At 51.5% G+C, this 15,585-nt stretch overlaps 1 protein-coding gene and 1 long non-coding RNA gene across 3 annotated transcripts; one reads left to right on the forward strand and one right to left on the reverse strand.

Annotated features, from left to right (window-relative positions):
* Positions 1-5,172: 5,172 nt before the first annotated feature.
* RPL29 (ribosomal protein L29) lies at positions 5,173-7,880 on the reverse strand. The gene is made up of 4 exons (XM_064432455.1): positions 7,769-7,880; positions 7,527-7,571; positions 6,306-6,370; positions 5,173-5,378 (listed from the first exon to the last, which is right to left on the reverse strand). Exons 2-4 carry the CDS (start codon positions 7,561-7,563, stop codon positions 5,253-5,255), a joined length of 228 nt encoding a protein of 75 aa, XP_064288525.1. The 5' UTR covers positions 7,564-7,571; positions 7,769-7,880; the 3' UTR covers positions 5,173-5,252.
* LOC135307881 (uncharacterized) lies at positions 7,204-13,224 on the forward strand. Of its 2 annotated transcripts, none has more exons than XR_010368479.1 (4): positions 7,204-7,343; positions 10,452-10,544; positions 11,193-11,293; positions 12,393-13,224. It is a non-coding gene; the product is annotated as an uncharacterized LOC135307881 (long non-coding RNA). The 2 variants fall into 2 exon arrangements; XR_010368480.1 differs by lacking the exon at positions 12,393-13,224 and adding an exon at positions 11,666-11,854.
* The last annotated feature ends 2,361 nt before the right edge of the window (positions 13,225-15,585 follow it).

A 15,585-nucleotide genomic window follows, 5' to 3' on the forward strand; every position in this document is an offset into this window, starting at 1 on the left:
CCTGTAATGCCCAAAGAAGACCTCAATTTGCTTTGGAAACATGAATAAAAGCCATTCCTGAGCTGGACTGGATTCTCCTTCCTGTCCCTCTCAGCCTGGTGGGAGGCAGGTGCTGGCCCCTCATAGTCCTCCTGCAACCCTGGGTGGGTTCCTCACTACAAACAAATGAGACACCCAATTTTCCCTGGCAAATCACATCCATTTGGGCCACTGGGAAATGCACCAGCCCACCGTGGGTCTCAGCTCCCAGCACAGGGTGACAGCAGGGCCAAGGAGCCGCGCTGTCCCCAGCGCCGTCTCCTCCGTCCCAAGGAAGCGCAGCATTCCTGTGGCATTAGCAGCTCTCCCTGCACATAGCTGCCTCCTCCCATCGAATGGCAGCCCCAGCACAACTCACACATTGCAGTCGTGTTGCTAAAGTCAATCGTTTACCCAAGCAAAACAAACATTGGCAGGGCAAGCACGGGGCTGAGCTGGTGCAAGCCCCGGCCATGCTGCCCTCAGCCCTGCAGGGCCACGCTGCTGGGCCAGTGTCCCAGCTCTGCAGGTTGTCCTTCTGCCTTTCCTCCACAAAACAGATTATTTTTTCCCCCCACTTCTGTGGAAATAACACCCTAAAGCAGCTGTGACACAACCTCTTTTATAGCAATGATGAAATATTGCAGTTCAAGGAAAGCAGGATGAGAGAGGTGGTTGATAGCTTGCAAGGACATGACTGTGTCTTTCCTCTGGACAAGCAGCACTAAATATTTTGCTCAACCAAGGCTTATAACAACAGAAAAACTAAGAAAATGAACCTGTCAGCTAGAAAACTAGGGTATTTTGGAAACAGCTCTAATGCAAACATCTGTTTGACCCACTCAAAGGGGTCTCCCCAAGGGTTCCAAGCCCCAGATTCAGCAGGACTGCAGGTACACCAGAAGGCAATGGAAATATGGGTCTAAGAACCCTGTGCCAGGAAATGCTCCCAGGTGTTAACAGATTCTGTTTCCAGCTAATCTCTAGCCTACAGATGAAAAAGAAACATTTTCCACCTCTGCAGTGTAGCAGGAGCAGTTGTTTCCCACCTGTGAGGACACAGCATGTCCTCGTGCTTTATCCCAGGCCTGCGAACCTCCAGAGCTGCAAATAGCTGGGGTTCATCCAGGAGCTGAGGTGATGGCAGCTGTCCCCACACCCATGGCCACCCCACACCTGCACTCACAGCACATTAGGCATCACTGACAGCCCCCTTATCCTTATCCTCCTCTGTCTTGGCCAATCCCAGCATCCAAAAAGCACTTCTCCAAGATACTCTCTACTGCTTACTGATAGGCTTTGGCTCCCTGGAGGGTGAACAAGAGAGAAAATAAGGTTAACCCCTTCCCTTCAGTCAGCCTGGTGGCCTGGACTGTGCTGTGACCCAGGGAAAAGGATGGCTGGGAAGAGCCCCCTGGCCCTGTGTCTTGGCTCTTCCCCCTTGGCTCAATGGCACTGGCAGCAGAAAGCCACAGCCTCACCTGCTGCCCACCCTTCTCCAAGAGTAAAGCAGGGAAAGTGGTGGCTGGAGAGAGAAGACAAAGGTCTTGCAGCAGCCAAAACTTGCCACTAGAAAAGCAGATATACTGGGACTATTTAGGCTTTCCCCATCCTTAGAACAAGAGGTTGGGAAGCCAGGAAAGCTGCTGCCAGGCTGCCTGCCTTAACACACTGCCTGTCCTCCCAGACAGACAGCAAATGCTGCAGGGTGAGGAGCTGTGGGTGGATTTCACTGCTGGCTAAAACACAGGAACAACTGCACAAGGAATGTAACACGACATGACAGGCCAGTGAGTGGGTGAGCAGGCTGAAAAAACAGTTCCCCCTGGAGGGGCAGCCTGGCTGAGCCCCCACACAGGGGATGTGCTAACAGTGAATGAAAACCACCCTGAGGAATCCATGGATCTGCACAGCTCCAAATCAGTTTGCAGTTTTTAGTGCACATGTTGTGAACCTCTGGTGTCCATAAGCATTTAAGGAATGTGACACAAGTGCACATTGTCTGGGGAAGAAAACGCAATTAACTTTTTTTTTTTTTATGAGGAAAAAAAGTAATTTACCAGTGTCTAAACCAGTCCCTAGATCTGTGTGCTCTTACCTCTCCAGCAGAGACAGGAGCTGTGCAGGCAGGTGACAGCAGCCCATGCCACCAGACACTGCCACAGCTCTCAGGCCATTTATCTGCTTGCCTTTGCTGCAGATTTAAACTCCTGCCCTGGTTTGCAGCTTTATCAGCACATTTGAGACCTCTCCTCAGCCCTCAATAAAAGTTTGCTGTGTGAACCAAGTGACTGCAGGAATTTCAGATGAAATTTTGTACTCACTGCCCTAATAAAACCTCTGCCTAAATCTGCCAGAAGGGCAGGGGCAGTGTAACGTGAGCTAAGGTACATCAGATAAACACTTCACCAAGCCAAAGCCCCTGTGGTGTACAAACACCTGCAGCAGCCTCGAAACTGGGCAAAGCAGAACTCATGTTCTGTTGCAGCCTCTTTTTGACCACACTATTGAAAGGCAGTAAAGGGGGACACAGCAACACGTGTCCAGCCCTACTTTTTATCATCGCTGTGAACATCCATGTCCCTGTGAACACCTTGGCCACCAGAGCATTTTGCAGGGCTTTGATTCAACCCCCCCACCCTGTTCTGTGCTCTTGGCTTTCAGAGCAATGGCTCACCTTTGCCAAATGAGATGATTTGGTATTTGGTTACACGCCCTTTGCCTTTTTTCTTTTTTAAGTCAAAGCAGAGAAAGGAGCCAAATTGGAACTTGATATTGAGTCCTCTTAATTGCAAAGGGGAGAAATAATCTGCAGCAACTATGACGTACAGCAGCAGCAAGAATGACATGTATAAGCTGATGTACAGCAGTTGTTAAGCACTGAGATGCTTTGGAGCTCATTGTCTTCCTGCAGGATACCAAACATTTCATCATGAGAGTTTTGCAGTTTTGAAATATCAAAGATGAGAGAGCTCTGTGTAACAGGAATAGTTTCAAGTGGGCCACAGCTGCTGGTCCCCCCCTCCTGGGCTCTGTACACGTAATGCCCCCAAAAAGGATCTCCAACCTCACTTCACCAACAGAACTCACATAATTTCACAAGGCCAGAGAAAGAGGATGGAGACCCACACGGAGGCAGAGTCAGCACAAACTCCCCTCCACAGCTTCCCCTTCAGGGCTGGGACAGCTGTACAAAGAGGCAAGCTGTGAACACAGGTGCCACAGGGTTAGCAAATGCTCTAGGTGGTCACTGATGTCACTGCAGGCAGTGCCCTGCAGAACCACCATGTGTGCAGGGAGCACACAACAAACCTGACACCTGTGGAAGCTCACAGAATTCCTGTCTCTTGCTACACAATGATGCCTGGATTAAGGTTACGTTCCTCTGGGCTGCATTTTGTCACGCAGCCGCTATTTTGGTCAGAAAGTCAGCAAGCCCTTATTTGGGAAGCTGTCCCACTGAAGGGCAGCATGAAGGGCAGCGAGATGAAAAGGCTGCTTCTGAAGGCAGGCCTGGGGGAGCTGCCTGCAGCCACAGGAAGCCCAAATCTTGCCCTCTGCTTCTTGTTAACATTCCAACATCCTCTTCTCAGCCTGAGCTTTGCCTCTCTCTTCCCTCAGAATGCATCTTGTGGGTGAGCTACTCTCACAACACAAGCACTGTGGGGAAGACATCAAAGGGTTGAGGCGAAATCTCCCTTCTTACCTTTATCTTATGGAAAAGTTTTAGTGCTAGAGATTTAAAACGCAGAACTTACACTAGGTAGAAAATCTGCAGACACACAGATAAAGGTGTAGACTGACAAACACCAAGTGCTCTGCTCAGAGGTTTTTTCCTTTCACTCCTTTAACACATATCTACACCAGACTGACCACACTGACCCTCCCTGGACCAGCCACTCCCATCCCCATCAATACCAGCAACAACTCCACGCTGTGTGCCTTAATCATCTAGCAAACAGTGATCCTTCCCAATGAACTGTCATGCTGTTGCTTAGTATTAAACCTGGTTTTTACTGATACCTTTGCTGGTGATCCTTTAAGTTCCTCCAACACTTGTTTGTAACAGGCTGACAACACCAACCTCCACAAAAGCCCAGGAGATGCACACAGCAGGAATGAGACAGCTGAGGGCTACACACACCCCTGACTTTACAACCCCCTTGACTTGTGAGTTTCAAATTGGTAAATCTCTTTATATTGCTTGGTTTAGGGGTGGGTGGGTTTTCCTAATCAGTGAAAAACAATTAAAAAGTGGTAACTGGGGAGATGTTTGAATTTAAGCTGGAAAGAGTTCAAAGTAACACAGATAATTTAGGGAATTGGCTAAACTATTCAAAAAACAAACTACATGAATTGGATGTTCCATTAAAATTGTTTTTCATCCCACAAGTGTTTTTCTGCTCTACTGCAGTCAGGTCTGTGCACACGTCCAGCCCTGCTGATTTACCCCACCGGGTGGACAAGCGCCGGAACTGCAGTTCCAGAGCAGGCGGCTGCACTCCAACAGGTGCCTCCCGCCAGGAGGGGACAGCAGGGCCTGAGTCAGCTTTGGGGGGCCCTGGAGAGTGAAGCCTTCTCCTGATGTACAAAACAGGAGCAAAGCCCAGGCTCAGCTCCTCCCCTCATTTTATTCCTCTCATCTCCCCAAGCCAGCATGTTTTATCAGGCAGTACTTTTGTTACTGGAGTGAAATGCACACCCTAAAATCAGTCACTATTAAAAATGTGCATTTTGTACATTCCTAAACCCATTACATATTCCCACGGGTAGCTTCACTAATGCTTCAGTATCTACAGGCATTTCAGGACACAACACACACCAACTCCAGCACCACAGCCAGCACTGCTTCCCCTCCCATTTCCCTGGATTCCCACAGCTGCAGGGAACCACACAGCAAAGCAGCAGACATGTAACAGCCCTTGGAAACACCACCTTGCTGTACCAGCACCAGGAATTATCACTGAAGTCATGGTACCTGAGAAAGGAAATGTCACCCCAGTTTTCAAAAGCACAAGCAGGATCCAGGAGGGAACTGCAAGCCAGTCAGGCTCCCCTGGATCACTACTCACAGGCTTGATGCACAGCTGGCAGCTAAAATACAACTCAAACAAGGCCTCTGGAGGGCCCTCCTCAAATTCAGGAGCTGAAGGCTTTGTTACATACAATTTTATTTTAAAAAAATGCTGTAACACACATGCCAGTAAAAAACTGGGTCCTCTTGTTAAAGCACATCAGTCCTTTTTCTGCTGAGCAGCCTGCTGAGCTGCCTGCTTGGCATTGTTGGCCTGCATCTTCTTCAGCCCCTTCTTGTTGTGTTTCTTTGCAAACCTCATGTTCCTCAGAAACTTGGGATCAACCTATAAAAAGAAAGGAAAAATAAGCCATGTTGCAGAAGAGACATCTATAAAAACATTTGCAGCTCCATATTGTTCCAATTATTCCCAAATGCGGGCTGTGACTAGTTCAGACTTCTTTTCTGATTTTTCAACAAGACTATTTTAGTCATCTGCAACCAGGCTTTAACAGCTGTTTTCCTTAACCACCATAAACAAACAAAAAATCCCAAACTCCAGCAATAAACATAAAGAAATAACAGAATGGGCAAAGCTGCAGGAGAGGCAGGACTGAACCCTGAGCTTTGCAGAAGACAAATTTTTACATCACTTCCAAAAAGCTCTGTAGATTGCGACATCTACAAAGGAAATAAAATCACAACCTTCCCATAACACAAAATTTACTGTTTTTGCTTTCAAGTGTGGAAAAAGATCCTGTTGAACCATTTGGATAATCTCAGAAAAAGCAACATGCTGTCACTTTCACGTGTTTTGCCCAGAAATGCTAATTCCTCTTATTTTTTTTAATTTCCTGTAAGTGAAATTATCTGGATTAGTACAGACAGTAAAACATTACTGAAGGAGAGAGCAGAGGATGAGGAGAGGAGGAGACCCAGCAGGACTCAAAAGGGAAAGGAACCATTTAACTGGCAAGTGTTTGTTTTACTGGAAACAGCACCCAGTGACAGCCACCAGAACAGGACAAGGACAAAACTGGCCACTGACTAAAATGCAGTTTCACAGACATGCAAGGGCAGCTTTCATGTGGGTTAGAAACATCCCAGCATGTCAGGAAAGCAAAAGAACTGAACCCCACAGTGCTCCCGAGCCCCTGCAACACAGGCCTCTGTCTGCAAAAAAAGTGTCAGCCAAAAAGCACAAATTCTGGGTTTTTTTCACAGTTAAGCCTCAGTGGCTCATCAGCCTGGGAATACCAGCAGAAATACTCACCCCTTTGAGAGATTCATATCTATGGGTTTTGGGCTTCTTGATGCCATTTCTGTGCCACTTACGGGCTATGTGGAAAACAAGACAATTACTGAAATTCAGTTTCTGCCATTATTTAGCAGCTGCAGTAGTTTCTTTTTTTTTAAGTGCACCTGACTATCAAAATGATGTGGAACAGACAATCTTCAAACCCTTCCTATCCAAACTAGAGTTCAATTAAAACCACATCTCTGTGCTCATCCCTTCCAACCCAAAGATTTCGGGGAGCTCATTAACTAATGGCACCCTGACAGCAGCAGAGCAAGAGGCCTCACTCACCAATAAATAGAAGGGTCACAGGGCACCTCACTCACTGTGCAGGACCAAGCAGAACCTACTCGTGACCCCTGCTAATCACAGCCCTGGTGACAGACCCCAAACATGAACTATTTCACCACTGTGGCCACCTCTGGATTGCACAGGATCCCAGGGAGGAAGCTTTTCAGGAACACCACAGAATGACAGGATGGTCTGGGCTGGAAATAACTTTAAAGAGCATCCTGTTCCACCCCCTGCCAAGAGCAAGGACATCTCTCACCAGAGCAGGCTGCTCCAAGCCCTGTCCTCGGACACTTCCAGGGATGGAGCAGCCACAGCTTCTCTGGGCAACCTGTGCCATGCTCACAGGGAATCATTTCTTCCTAATATCCAACCTAAGCCTGCTCTGTCAGTGTGAAGCCATTCCCCTGTGTCTGTCACTGCCTGCTCTTGTGAAAGGTGCCTCTGCCTGCTCAGCTGGTGCTGACCACCACGGAACCACTCCAAGACCTTGGAGTCCACCCAGCCAACCGGACCAGGGCACCGAGTGCCACGTTCAGCCCTGCCCTGGACACCTCCGGGTACGGCGACACCACACCTCTTCCGACAGCCCATTCCAGTGTCCAAGCACCCTCCCTGTGAAAAAATTCTTCCTACTGCCCAACCCAAACCTCCCATGGCACAGCTTGGGTCTGCATCCTGTCCTCCCACTGCTGATAAGAGGCTGACCCCCGGTTTTCCAAGGTAAAAGCTCCTATTTTATTACTTATATACTAATTCTGCGTTGAGCCCGAACCAGCCCCGGCTCCCATCCCTCTCCTTCCAACCCGCACTGATCTCCGCCCAGCACCGCCTCATCTCGCCCCAACCCCCGGGCAGGCCGCGCTGCCGTCACCGCAGCCCCGCCGGGATCCCCGCCCCGCTCACACTGGTTGTGCGTGGTGTGGTTCTTGGACTTGGCCATGGTCGCACCTGCGGGAGAAACACACACGGCTCAGCCGGGCCGGCTGCCGAGGGGCGCCGGGCTCCCGCACAGCGCGCCCGGCCCCGAGCCCCGGCCGTGGCCCCGCTCCCCAGCCCGGCCCGGCCCGGCCCCTCCGCCCGGCCCGGCCCGCGGATGGTGCCGGATGGCCGCGGATGGTGCCGGATGGTGCCGGGGCCGCCCTCACCGGAGCCGCGCTCGCCGCCACCGCCGGACCGGAAGAGAAGGAGCACCGCGCGGGCTGCCGGGAATCAGGGCCGGGCCGGAACCCCGTGTCCTGCAGTTCCGCCCGGCAATTTCCCCGTTCCCTTCCCGCGCCGCTGCTCTTTGCCCGCACCGCCCCGGCTCCCGCGGCCGCCATTCCCGCTCCGCTCCATGAGGGACCTGAGGCCGCTCCCGCCGCGGGAAGGCCCGGCCGCGGCGGGACCGCAACACCCGGCGGCGTGGCGGACCCGGTCCCTCAGCGGCGCGGTTCCCCCAGCAACGCGGTCCCCGCACTAAGGCGCCCCCCGCCATGGCCTCCGCGGGCCGGGAGCCGAGGCCGCCCTGGGCCCGCCCTGCCCGATCCCCGCGGAGCCTGAGGCCCCTCGGAGTCCGGGCTCGGTTTGTGTGCGCGTTCACCGCGCTCGGGTGACAGTCACACATGCACAGTGCTCCCCAGGGCGGGTTCACTCAATGGCGTTCCCTTTCTTCGTGTGAAGCAGCAGCGGCCCGAGCAGCTCTGTTCGCTCTCAGACACAAAGCTGTGCCACCTCGGTGACCCCAAACCCCCCATGGCCAGCAAAGACGTGGCACAGTGCAGCTTTGTGCCGCGTTCTGGCCGTGCTGCGAGGTTAAAGTTTCACTCCTGCGGAAGACAAGGACTGAAGTTTGGTGTGCAGGACTGAAATGACGACTGTGATGGGAAATTTCCAATGTAGACATTGCAATGGTTTGCCCAGCGTGGTGGTGGAGCCACCATCCCTGGAGGTGTCCAAGGAAAGAGTCGTGCTCATGGATTGGGGCACAGGAATGAGGGGAACTGAAGGCCAGGCTTGCCCAAGCCCCTGGGGTTGTATCTCTTGGCCAATTGCAGCATTTGTGGCCAAGGCTGCTGTGATTTCACATGGAACCTCTGAAAAATGAGCAGAAAAGGCCCAGGCTCTTGTGTGGTGTGGGAACAGACTGCCACCTTTTGATGGCACTGCCTTTATTTCACAGTGAGAGGCACAAGTGAATTGCTTACAGTAACCCAGACTGGAAAAAATTGCCCAGAGACCAAACACCCCATGGCCAGTGCAGAGAGTGAACTGGACGTTGTTTCAGTGGCTGATTGCTTGCAGAGCAGTTGCTACTCTGCCTCAAGTTCAGAGAGCTATAAACAAGCTCTTCTTATTATAAAAACGGGAAAATAGGTTGTCCTTGGTAGGTGGGTAACACTGATGAGAGTGAAATGAAAGTAGGCAAGAAAAAGAAAGCTAATGCAATTTAATGTCAGTATTTCTCTTATTCTGAGCAAGACCTAAGATGCAAAATGTATTTGGCTTCATTTCCCAGCCCCACCCCCATTCTGGGCAGTTGTTTTGTAAAAATAGATGAAAATAGCAATATTCTTTTGCTGGCATTTTGCAGCTGGAATATGAAGGTCTGCTCAAAATCCTCCTTGATATGCAAACATCTGATTTTTTAAAATAGTTTTTTTTAAAAATTGTTGCTTTTTAAAATTCTTTCCACTGTAGTGAGCTCCAGTCTTAAAATATTTGTACATCACTGTGGCCAGCTAATTGCAGCCAACAGTAGAGAGGAACCTTTCCTGACTTTCCTGATAAGACAGAGAGCCAAGCTCAGTGGAAAACAGAGCTGAATCCCAGAGGTGTGTTTGCTCCATTGCATTTCAAATGGCAGAAAGGCTGCCAGCCCCCTGAGCTTGGCCAATTAGAGCATGAAAACTCTTGATCTTTTTAGCTAATTTCTGAGCCTTCCTCCACAGGAAGAAACAGGAGGGTTTACTTTACGGTTCCATCCACCTTTTCCAAGTTTTTTCAGGGTGTCACTGCAATTGTTGCTGTTGGATCTCCCTGGGAGTCTTTCCCAGCTGCTGCTGGGGCCACTCAGATGAGCAGTCAGACAAGTGAGGATTAGAGAAGCTGTGCTCAATGCCCAGGTGATGAAAGGATCCATAAGCCAAATTAATAAAATAAAACTGTGGAAGAACATTCATGGGGCTGAGTGTAACATATGCAGGGCAGTTTATAAATCACTGCAAACCAAAGCAGAGAACGAGGTGAAAAGGCTGATCCAAGGCAGGACCAGGGCCTGTGTGCTCTGCTGGCTGATCAAGCCCCCTTGAATTTTTCCCGTGCCCTGATGAGCTGCTGTGCCTCTAATTATGGTGTTACTGAGAACCACTGGCCAGTTCAAAACCTTCAGTCATGCTTCTAGTGATTACAGACTTAATTAGTGCACGTTGGCCCAAGTGTCCTCTACTACAGGAGCTGTGCTCATTAAATAGGATGGTAATTACTCCAGCTGCAAAACAATTATGAAAAAATCATAGCATGAAAATCCCACAGTGCCTTTGACAGCTGTATCTTGGTCACTGTCCTGGCATCATGCACGCTCATGCTGTTTGAGCTTTGTCAGGTCTGTCACAGTTTTCATGCTGACACCCATTCCAGCAGCCTCCCCAGCTTGCCTCCTCCCTCCTTGTGAGGTGGCTTTGCCCTGGGGTAAGGAATTGCTGGGGCAATTCAGCAGTGCCAGGGACTGTCCATTGCCCAGCACGGTGCCAGTGCCAGAGCCGAGCCAGGCTGGGTTTTACAGGGCCTTCCACAGAGGCTGGCTCTGGTCATTCCCCAAAACATGGAGAAATTCCCTCCCCATTTCCACAGAAGGAAGACAAGGAAGACAAGGAAAGGCCATGCTCGTGGAGGATGCTGGACACAGTGTGACAGCACAGCTCCCCAGTGAACACAAAACCAGTGGTAAGCACTTTCTGTGTTGATCAGGCTGACTTTTCTTGGCACAGACCCCACAAACTGCTGCCTCGTGGGGAGGTATTGAGCACTGGGGAGAGTGCAGGGATGCTTCTGGCTATCCTGATGGCTCACACGGAGGATTTCCCCCCTGGGCTGCTCCCAGGGCAGCTGGGGCACTTCACCCATCCCCACTGGCTCTGCAGACAGCACCGCAGCGCGGCTGCAGCGTGCAGGGCTGTGCCCTGTCAGTGGGAGCCCCTGTGGGGTACAGCCACCTTCCCTCACCCCAGCAAGCAGAGCCAGCACCGGGCGGTCTGGCAGCTCCCCAAGAGGTGCCGGTGGCTTCGGGGCGATGTCGGGGCTGTTCCCAGCCCGAGAGCAAGCAGGGCTTGGCTGTGCTGCAGCCGAGCGATGCCGGAGGGCAGCGGGGCCACGGCAGGAATGGCCGATACATCCAGGGAAGGCAGGAACAACGGGGCACGGAGGCACTAGAGGGAGCCTGAGCATTACAGATCCCGCTCCGGCTCTGAGGGGCAGAATTAGTCCCGCTCAGGGAGAAGGGGCATCACCAGCGGGTCACAGCAAGTCTCACACTGCAGTTTCCCCCTTGACCTGGCATCCTACCTGGCTGTGCCTTTTTTTCCCTTCTGACAGCTGTTATAATTTCCCTGAGGGCATAAAGAAATGGTTTCATTGATGGAAAGTGCCAGTCTACCAGCAGAGAGACAGCTGGCTCTGAGCATTTGGGATAGGAGGTGAGAAAAATCACTGGCAACTGGTGGCAATTGTCAGATGGGAGGGTTCAGGAGAAAAGGAATTCTTGCAAGGCAATGGAGAGCAGAAGTGCTGATCTACAGCTGCAGATATCCCTGTGGGAGGGGGAGGTGTCACAGCACAGCCTTGCCAAGTGTTCCTGGACTGATGGCAGGGACAAGGGAACAGTAGCTGAGGTTTGTGTCCCCCACTGGTGTATTCCAGTCAGCACCAGTTAGGAGAGCTGAGGCACCAGAAGAGGCTGGACACCTGCATTCTTTTATTTTATTTTTGGATGTGTCTGTTCCCAATACATCTGAAAAGTGAATCTTCTTTTACAATGTTTGCAAGGGGCCAAAATTTGCTTTTTACAGGGTACTCAGGTCCAGCTCAGTAGAAATCAGAGAAGATGAGTGAGCAGAGACCAGAAACAAATCCTCCATCACCCCTGGCTGCTGTTGGAGGCTTTCATTCTCCCCTCAGATCAGCCCAGACCCTCCATACATATTGCACAAGTGTGTTCCTGTAAGCAGCTTCCTAGCATGAGGGCAGGATTTAAAATCAGGCAGTAATACAATACAATACAGCCCTGACCTTTCTCCCAGGACTGCCACCTCCTCCCACTCTCCCTGGAGCTGGCACTACTAACAACTGGTTTCCTCTTGTTATTTTTCCACCTCCACTCCTTCCTCCAGAGGGGAGGCCGTGCTGGTGGCCCACGTACGGTGACTCACAGGCTGGGACCTGCGAGGAGCCAGCTAAGCCCGGCCAAACTTAGAAACATCTCATTTTCCATTGCCTACACCCTGGATGCTGCTTCTGGCTGGGCTCCTCTGGAGACCTTCTCCAGCTACCTGTGGGGTTTGGGAGGACCAGCAGGAGTTGGGCTGAGACGGAGCAGAAAATTTCATCTTGGTCAGTGTTTATCCAGCTTGCTTATAGCTGAAAGCCACGAGAGGTTCTGGCTTTTCATGCTTGGGAAACGTGTAAATAAGGACATATCTACAGGACTGCACAGTCGTTCCAGTTTTCTGGAAGCATTTGAATGATTTGAGGGGAGCTTAGGGGTTTAAAAGCTGATTCTCCATCTGTGTCAATCAGCCTGGTCCATCTGGCTGGATGTCCCCAAACCAAAAGATGACAACTGCAATCACATAACCGAGCCTGGGGCACCTGCAAGGTGGGGAACGATGGCCCGCAGAGGTGGAGGCGCTGCCGCGGCTGGAAGCTGGCAGTGGGAAGCAGCCGGGTGATGACCAGGCTGGCAGCAGCGAGCAGGGACACGCAGCTCCGGGGCAGCTGCAGGGCGGGGAGCGGGACCGGCGGCTCCGAGCGGGGACAGCGCAGGCGGGGAGCAGCCCACGCCTGCTGCCTTAACGGGATTTTCCAGAGCACTTTCTGCCCCAGCAACGGAAAGGGAAGCTCGCCTGCCTCTTCCGAAGGCTGGGGTGAACGTGTGCGGGCGACGTGACACCTGCAGAGCCCGCAGTTGCCCGGCTGTTGGCAGGGAGGGAGCCGCGCACCGAGCAGCTGATCGCTGCGGGGAGGAGGCGCACGGAGGCGGCTGCGAGGAACGGAGAGGGCTGACCTAAATAGATGCTCAGCTAATTTATTCATTTCTCTGCTTTATTATTTAACACAACTTCGAAGCAGCTCAGGACTTCTGGTTCCTCTCGGCTCTGCTGCTGACGTTGGGGATGGGGTTATTTTTTACCTGATTTTGCTGTCTTGCTCAGCACCCCTCTATCCCGGCAGGCAGGCCAGACACACTATGGGAAAGCTCCAAAACAACCACTTTCTAGCCCGGAGCACAGAAAGGACTTATTTTAAGTTATTTTGAGCTTTTGATTCACCTCCTGCTTAAGAAGCTGTTCGAATTTTGGCCTGCCTTATGCATTGCTAATAGGGAGATTTATCCCCAACTTAGCTGGCCGAGGAGGGGATTGGTGGGTTCACACAGCACGAGGCAGCCTTCAGCCTCCACTGACATCTTCCTCCAGGCAGGCTGCCAAAGGCAGCCCCAGGCTCTGCAGCGCAGGGGCTTTCAAGGATAAACCTGGAGCCTGTCTTGCTTCCAGCCAGCCTCCTCTCTCCTCAAATCCTAGCAATCCCCTGAAACACTGTCCAGGAGGAATTTATTGCTAGAAGGACTCGGAGCCCCAGCTGCTGCGAGAGCTGTTCAGGTTGCAGTTCACCCCACGGGCTGCACGTGTCCTCTGCGAGCCCACGTCACGTTTTAGCACTGCTGAGCTTGAGCAGCCACAAGCTGGGGGAAAAAAAATTGATGCCTGTGCAGGTTGTGTGAACCCCTGCAGCTTTTCTGCGCAGGCACGAGGGACACAGGCAGAGCTGCTCCTTATGAAGCTTCCCAGGATTCAAATCACACAGCACCCAACTTGTAGCAAGCAGGGCCCTTTAATTTTTCATTACACTTTGTCACTTGATGTATGAATTTAGGCCAGTGCTGTATACAGTTACCCAGCCCCTCTGTTATGATTTTTAAACTGGATTATTCAGCGACCTGCTTGATTCCTTACAGATTTCTAAGCAGTAAAATGAGCCCTGATGCTGTTTAGCTTGGCAGCAGGGGCATCTCAGCTCACCCGCCTTCACACTGCTGGAGAGTTTGGTGATGTTGCTGGGAGTGGGGTAGTGCAAAATAGCAGAAATGAAGCAGTTAAGGAGGCTGCAAGTTAAAGTCTTCCAAAGCAGCAGGCAGTGAAGGAGAACAGTGGGGCTGGGAAAGTAGGTGCTGCTCCCCTGGTACAGTCAGCTCCTTCTCCTGCCTTCACTGGTCAAACTGGGGCAGTGTGAATCCTGGGCAGGGTCCTGAGCTGGCAACCCACAGGGTGTGCATCCTGGCCTGTGTCAGGCTTTGATCTGAAGGGTTTGGTGGTACTTGTTTTTAACATAAAGTGAGACTTTGGTCTGAGAATGAACGTGGAAAGGACAGAGCCAGACCAAGTGATTTGAAGTTTCTCTTTCCCTCCTATACCCTGGACTGGATTTTGGTGGATGATGCCCCAGATTGCCTACTGAGGGCAGAAGGGCCCTACATCCCACACCTTCTGGGGCCTGGGGTTTCATTCCCTGGCACCTTAATTACACACGGCTGATTAGGATGGAGTTAAGTGTAGCTGAGAGTCATGCTGGGATTTAGGATCCTTCATGGGCACAGCTTCTGCCCTGCAAGAGGAGGGAAAATTCCTTAATGAACCAGAGTGGGCAGCAGGCTGAGGTGAGGTGTGGCTGCCAGCTCACCTTTATCTGCACAGGGAGGATTACTGGGAAGCCATGTTGACAAATGCTGTGGCTAAAAAGGAAAATTAACTTCCTTACAGAGAGGTTTGTTTGTGCAAAGTGGAGAGAGAGTAAAGAAGCTGCCAAAAAAGCTGACATTAAACCGACTGCTTACCTGCAGCTCATCCGATACCATGACTGAAACCTCTCATTTGCAGCAACATAATCCAAGATGTTCTTTCTGCAAAGCAAAAAAAGTAGGTTATTCCTCAAGCAGAGCTGGGGAGGGATAAAGAGACAAGCAGGGCCTGATCCTGCCAGGTTCTGGGTGTTCTGCCCTCTGAGCAGGGTTAAAACCCTGGCTAGCAGCCTGATTTGGGGGTTTTGGAAAGAACTTCCACACAGTCCCTTTCCAAACCTTTAGGGAAAGGCTTGCTGTGCTGCAGAGGCAGGGCTGGAGGCACAGCATGGGGCTCCCAGCCTTGCCTTCGGTTCCTGCCTCTCTAACCCAGGGACCTGGTGGCAAGAGAGACACAAACCAGTAATCCCCAGGACTCTTATAGCACATCTCAAAGTGCTTCGTTGGGAGGGAATTAATGACCCTCCACAAAACTAGGGCTGCCCTTTCCCAGCGCTGCCCACTTTCTTTTGGATGCATTACCTGCTCCAGCCACTGGGTCATCCCACCTTTCCCGGGATGCTGAGATGCTGCACGCGGGCTTTGCTCAGCAGCAGTAAAATTCTCCTCTCTGCAGCACTGAGAGGATCTTGTGCTATTTCTTTTCCTGCCTTTAGATGTGCAGAAATCCACTTGGCTTTATCTGCTGATTGATTTTAGCCGTGGTTCTGTACCAGGATCTTTTGTCCCCATTGGAATCACTAATGCACTAAAGCACCTGTTGGTGTGCTCCCTGCACCTTTTTGGGCCCACTGCAGCCACACTGTGTCTCTTGGAAGGCTGCTTCTCATCCTGGGTGGCAGCAACAGAAGGTTCCACAAACGCTGTCCTTGTATATTAAATACATAAATTACTGAGCTGCCCTTCCACAAAATC

This window comes from Passer domesticus, chromosome 9 (genome assembly GCF_036417665.1).
Source record: "Passer domesticus isolate bPasDom1 chromosome 9, bPasDom1.hap1, whole genome shotgun sequence".
In the NCBI taxonomy this organism is placed as follows: domain Eukaryota; kingdom Metazoa; phylum Chordata; class Aves; order Passeriformes; family Passeridae; genus Passer; species Passer domesticus.

Bases quoted from the DNA above. Each gene is read 5' to 3' on its own strand.
- RPL29 (XM_064432455.1), bottom strand. From the start codon at position 7,563: ATGGCCAAGTCCAAGAACCACACCACGCACAACCAGT. The intron at 6,371-7,526 runs GTGAGCGGGGCG...TTTTCCACATAG, and splicing joins CCACACCACGCACAACCAGT to CCCGTAAGTGGCACAGAAAT. The intron at 5,379-6,305 runs GTGAGTATTTCT...TTCTTTTTATAG, and splicing joins GATATGAATCTCTCAAAGGG to GTTGATCCCAAGTTTCTGAG.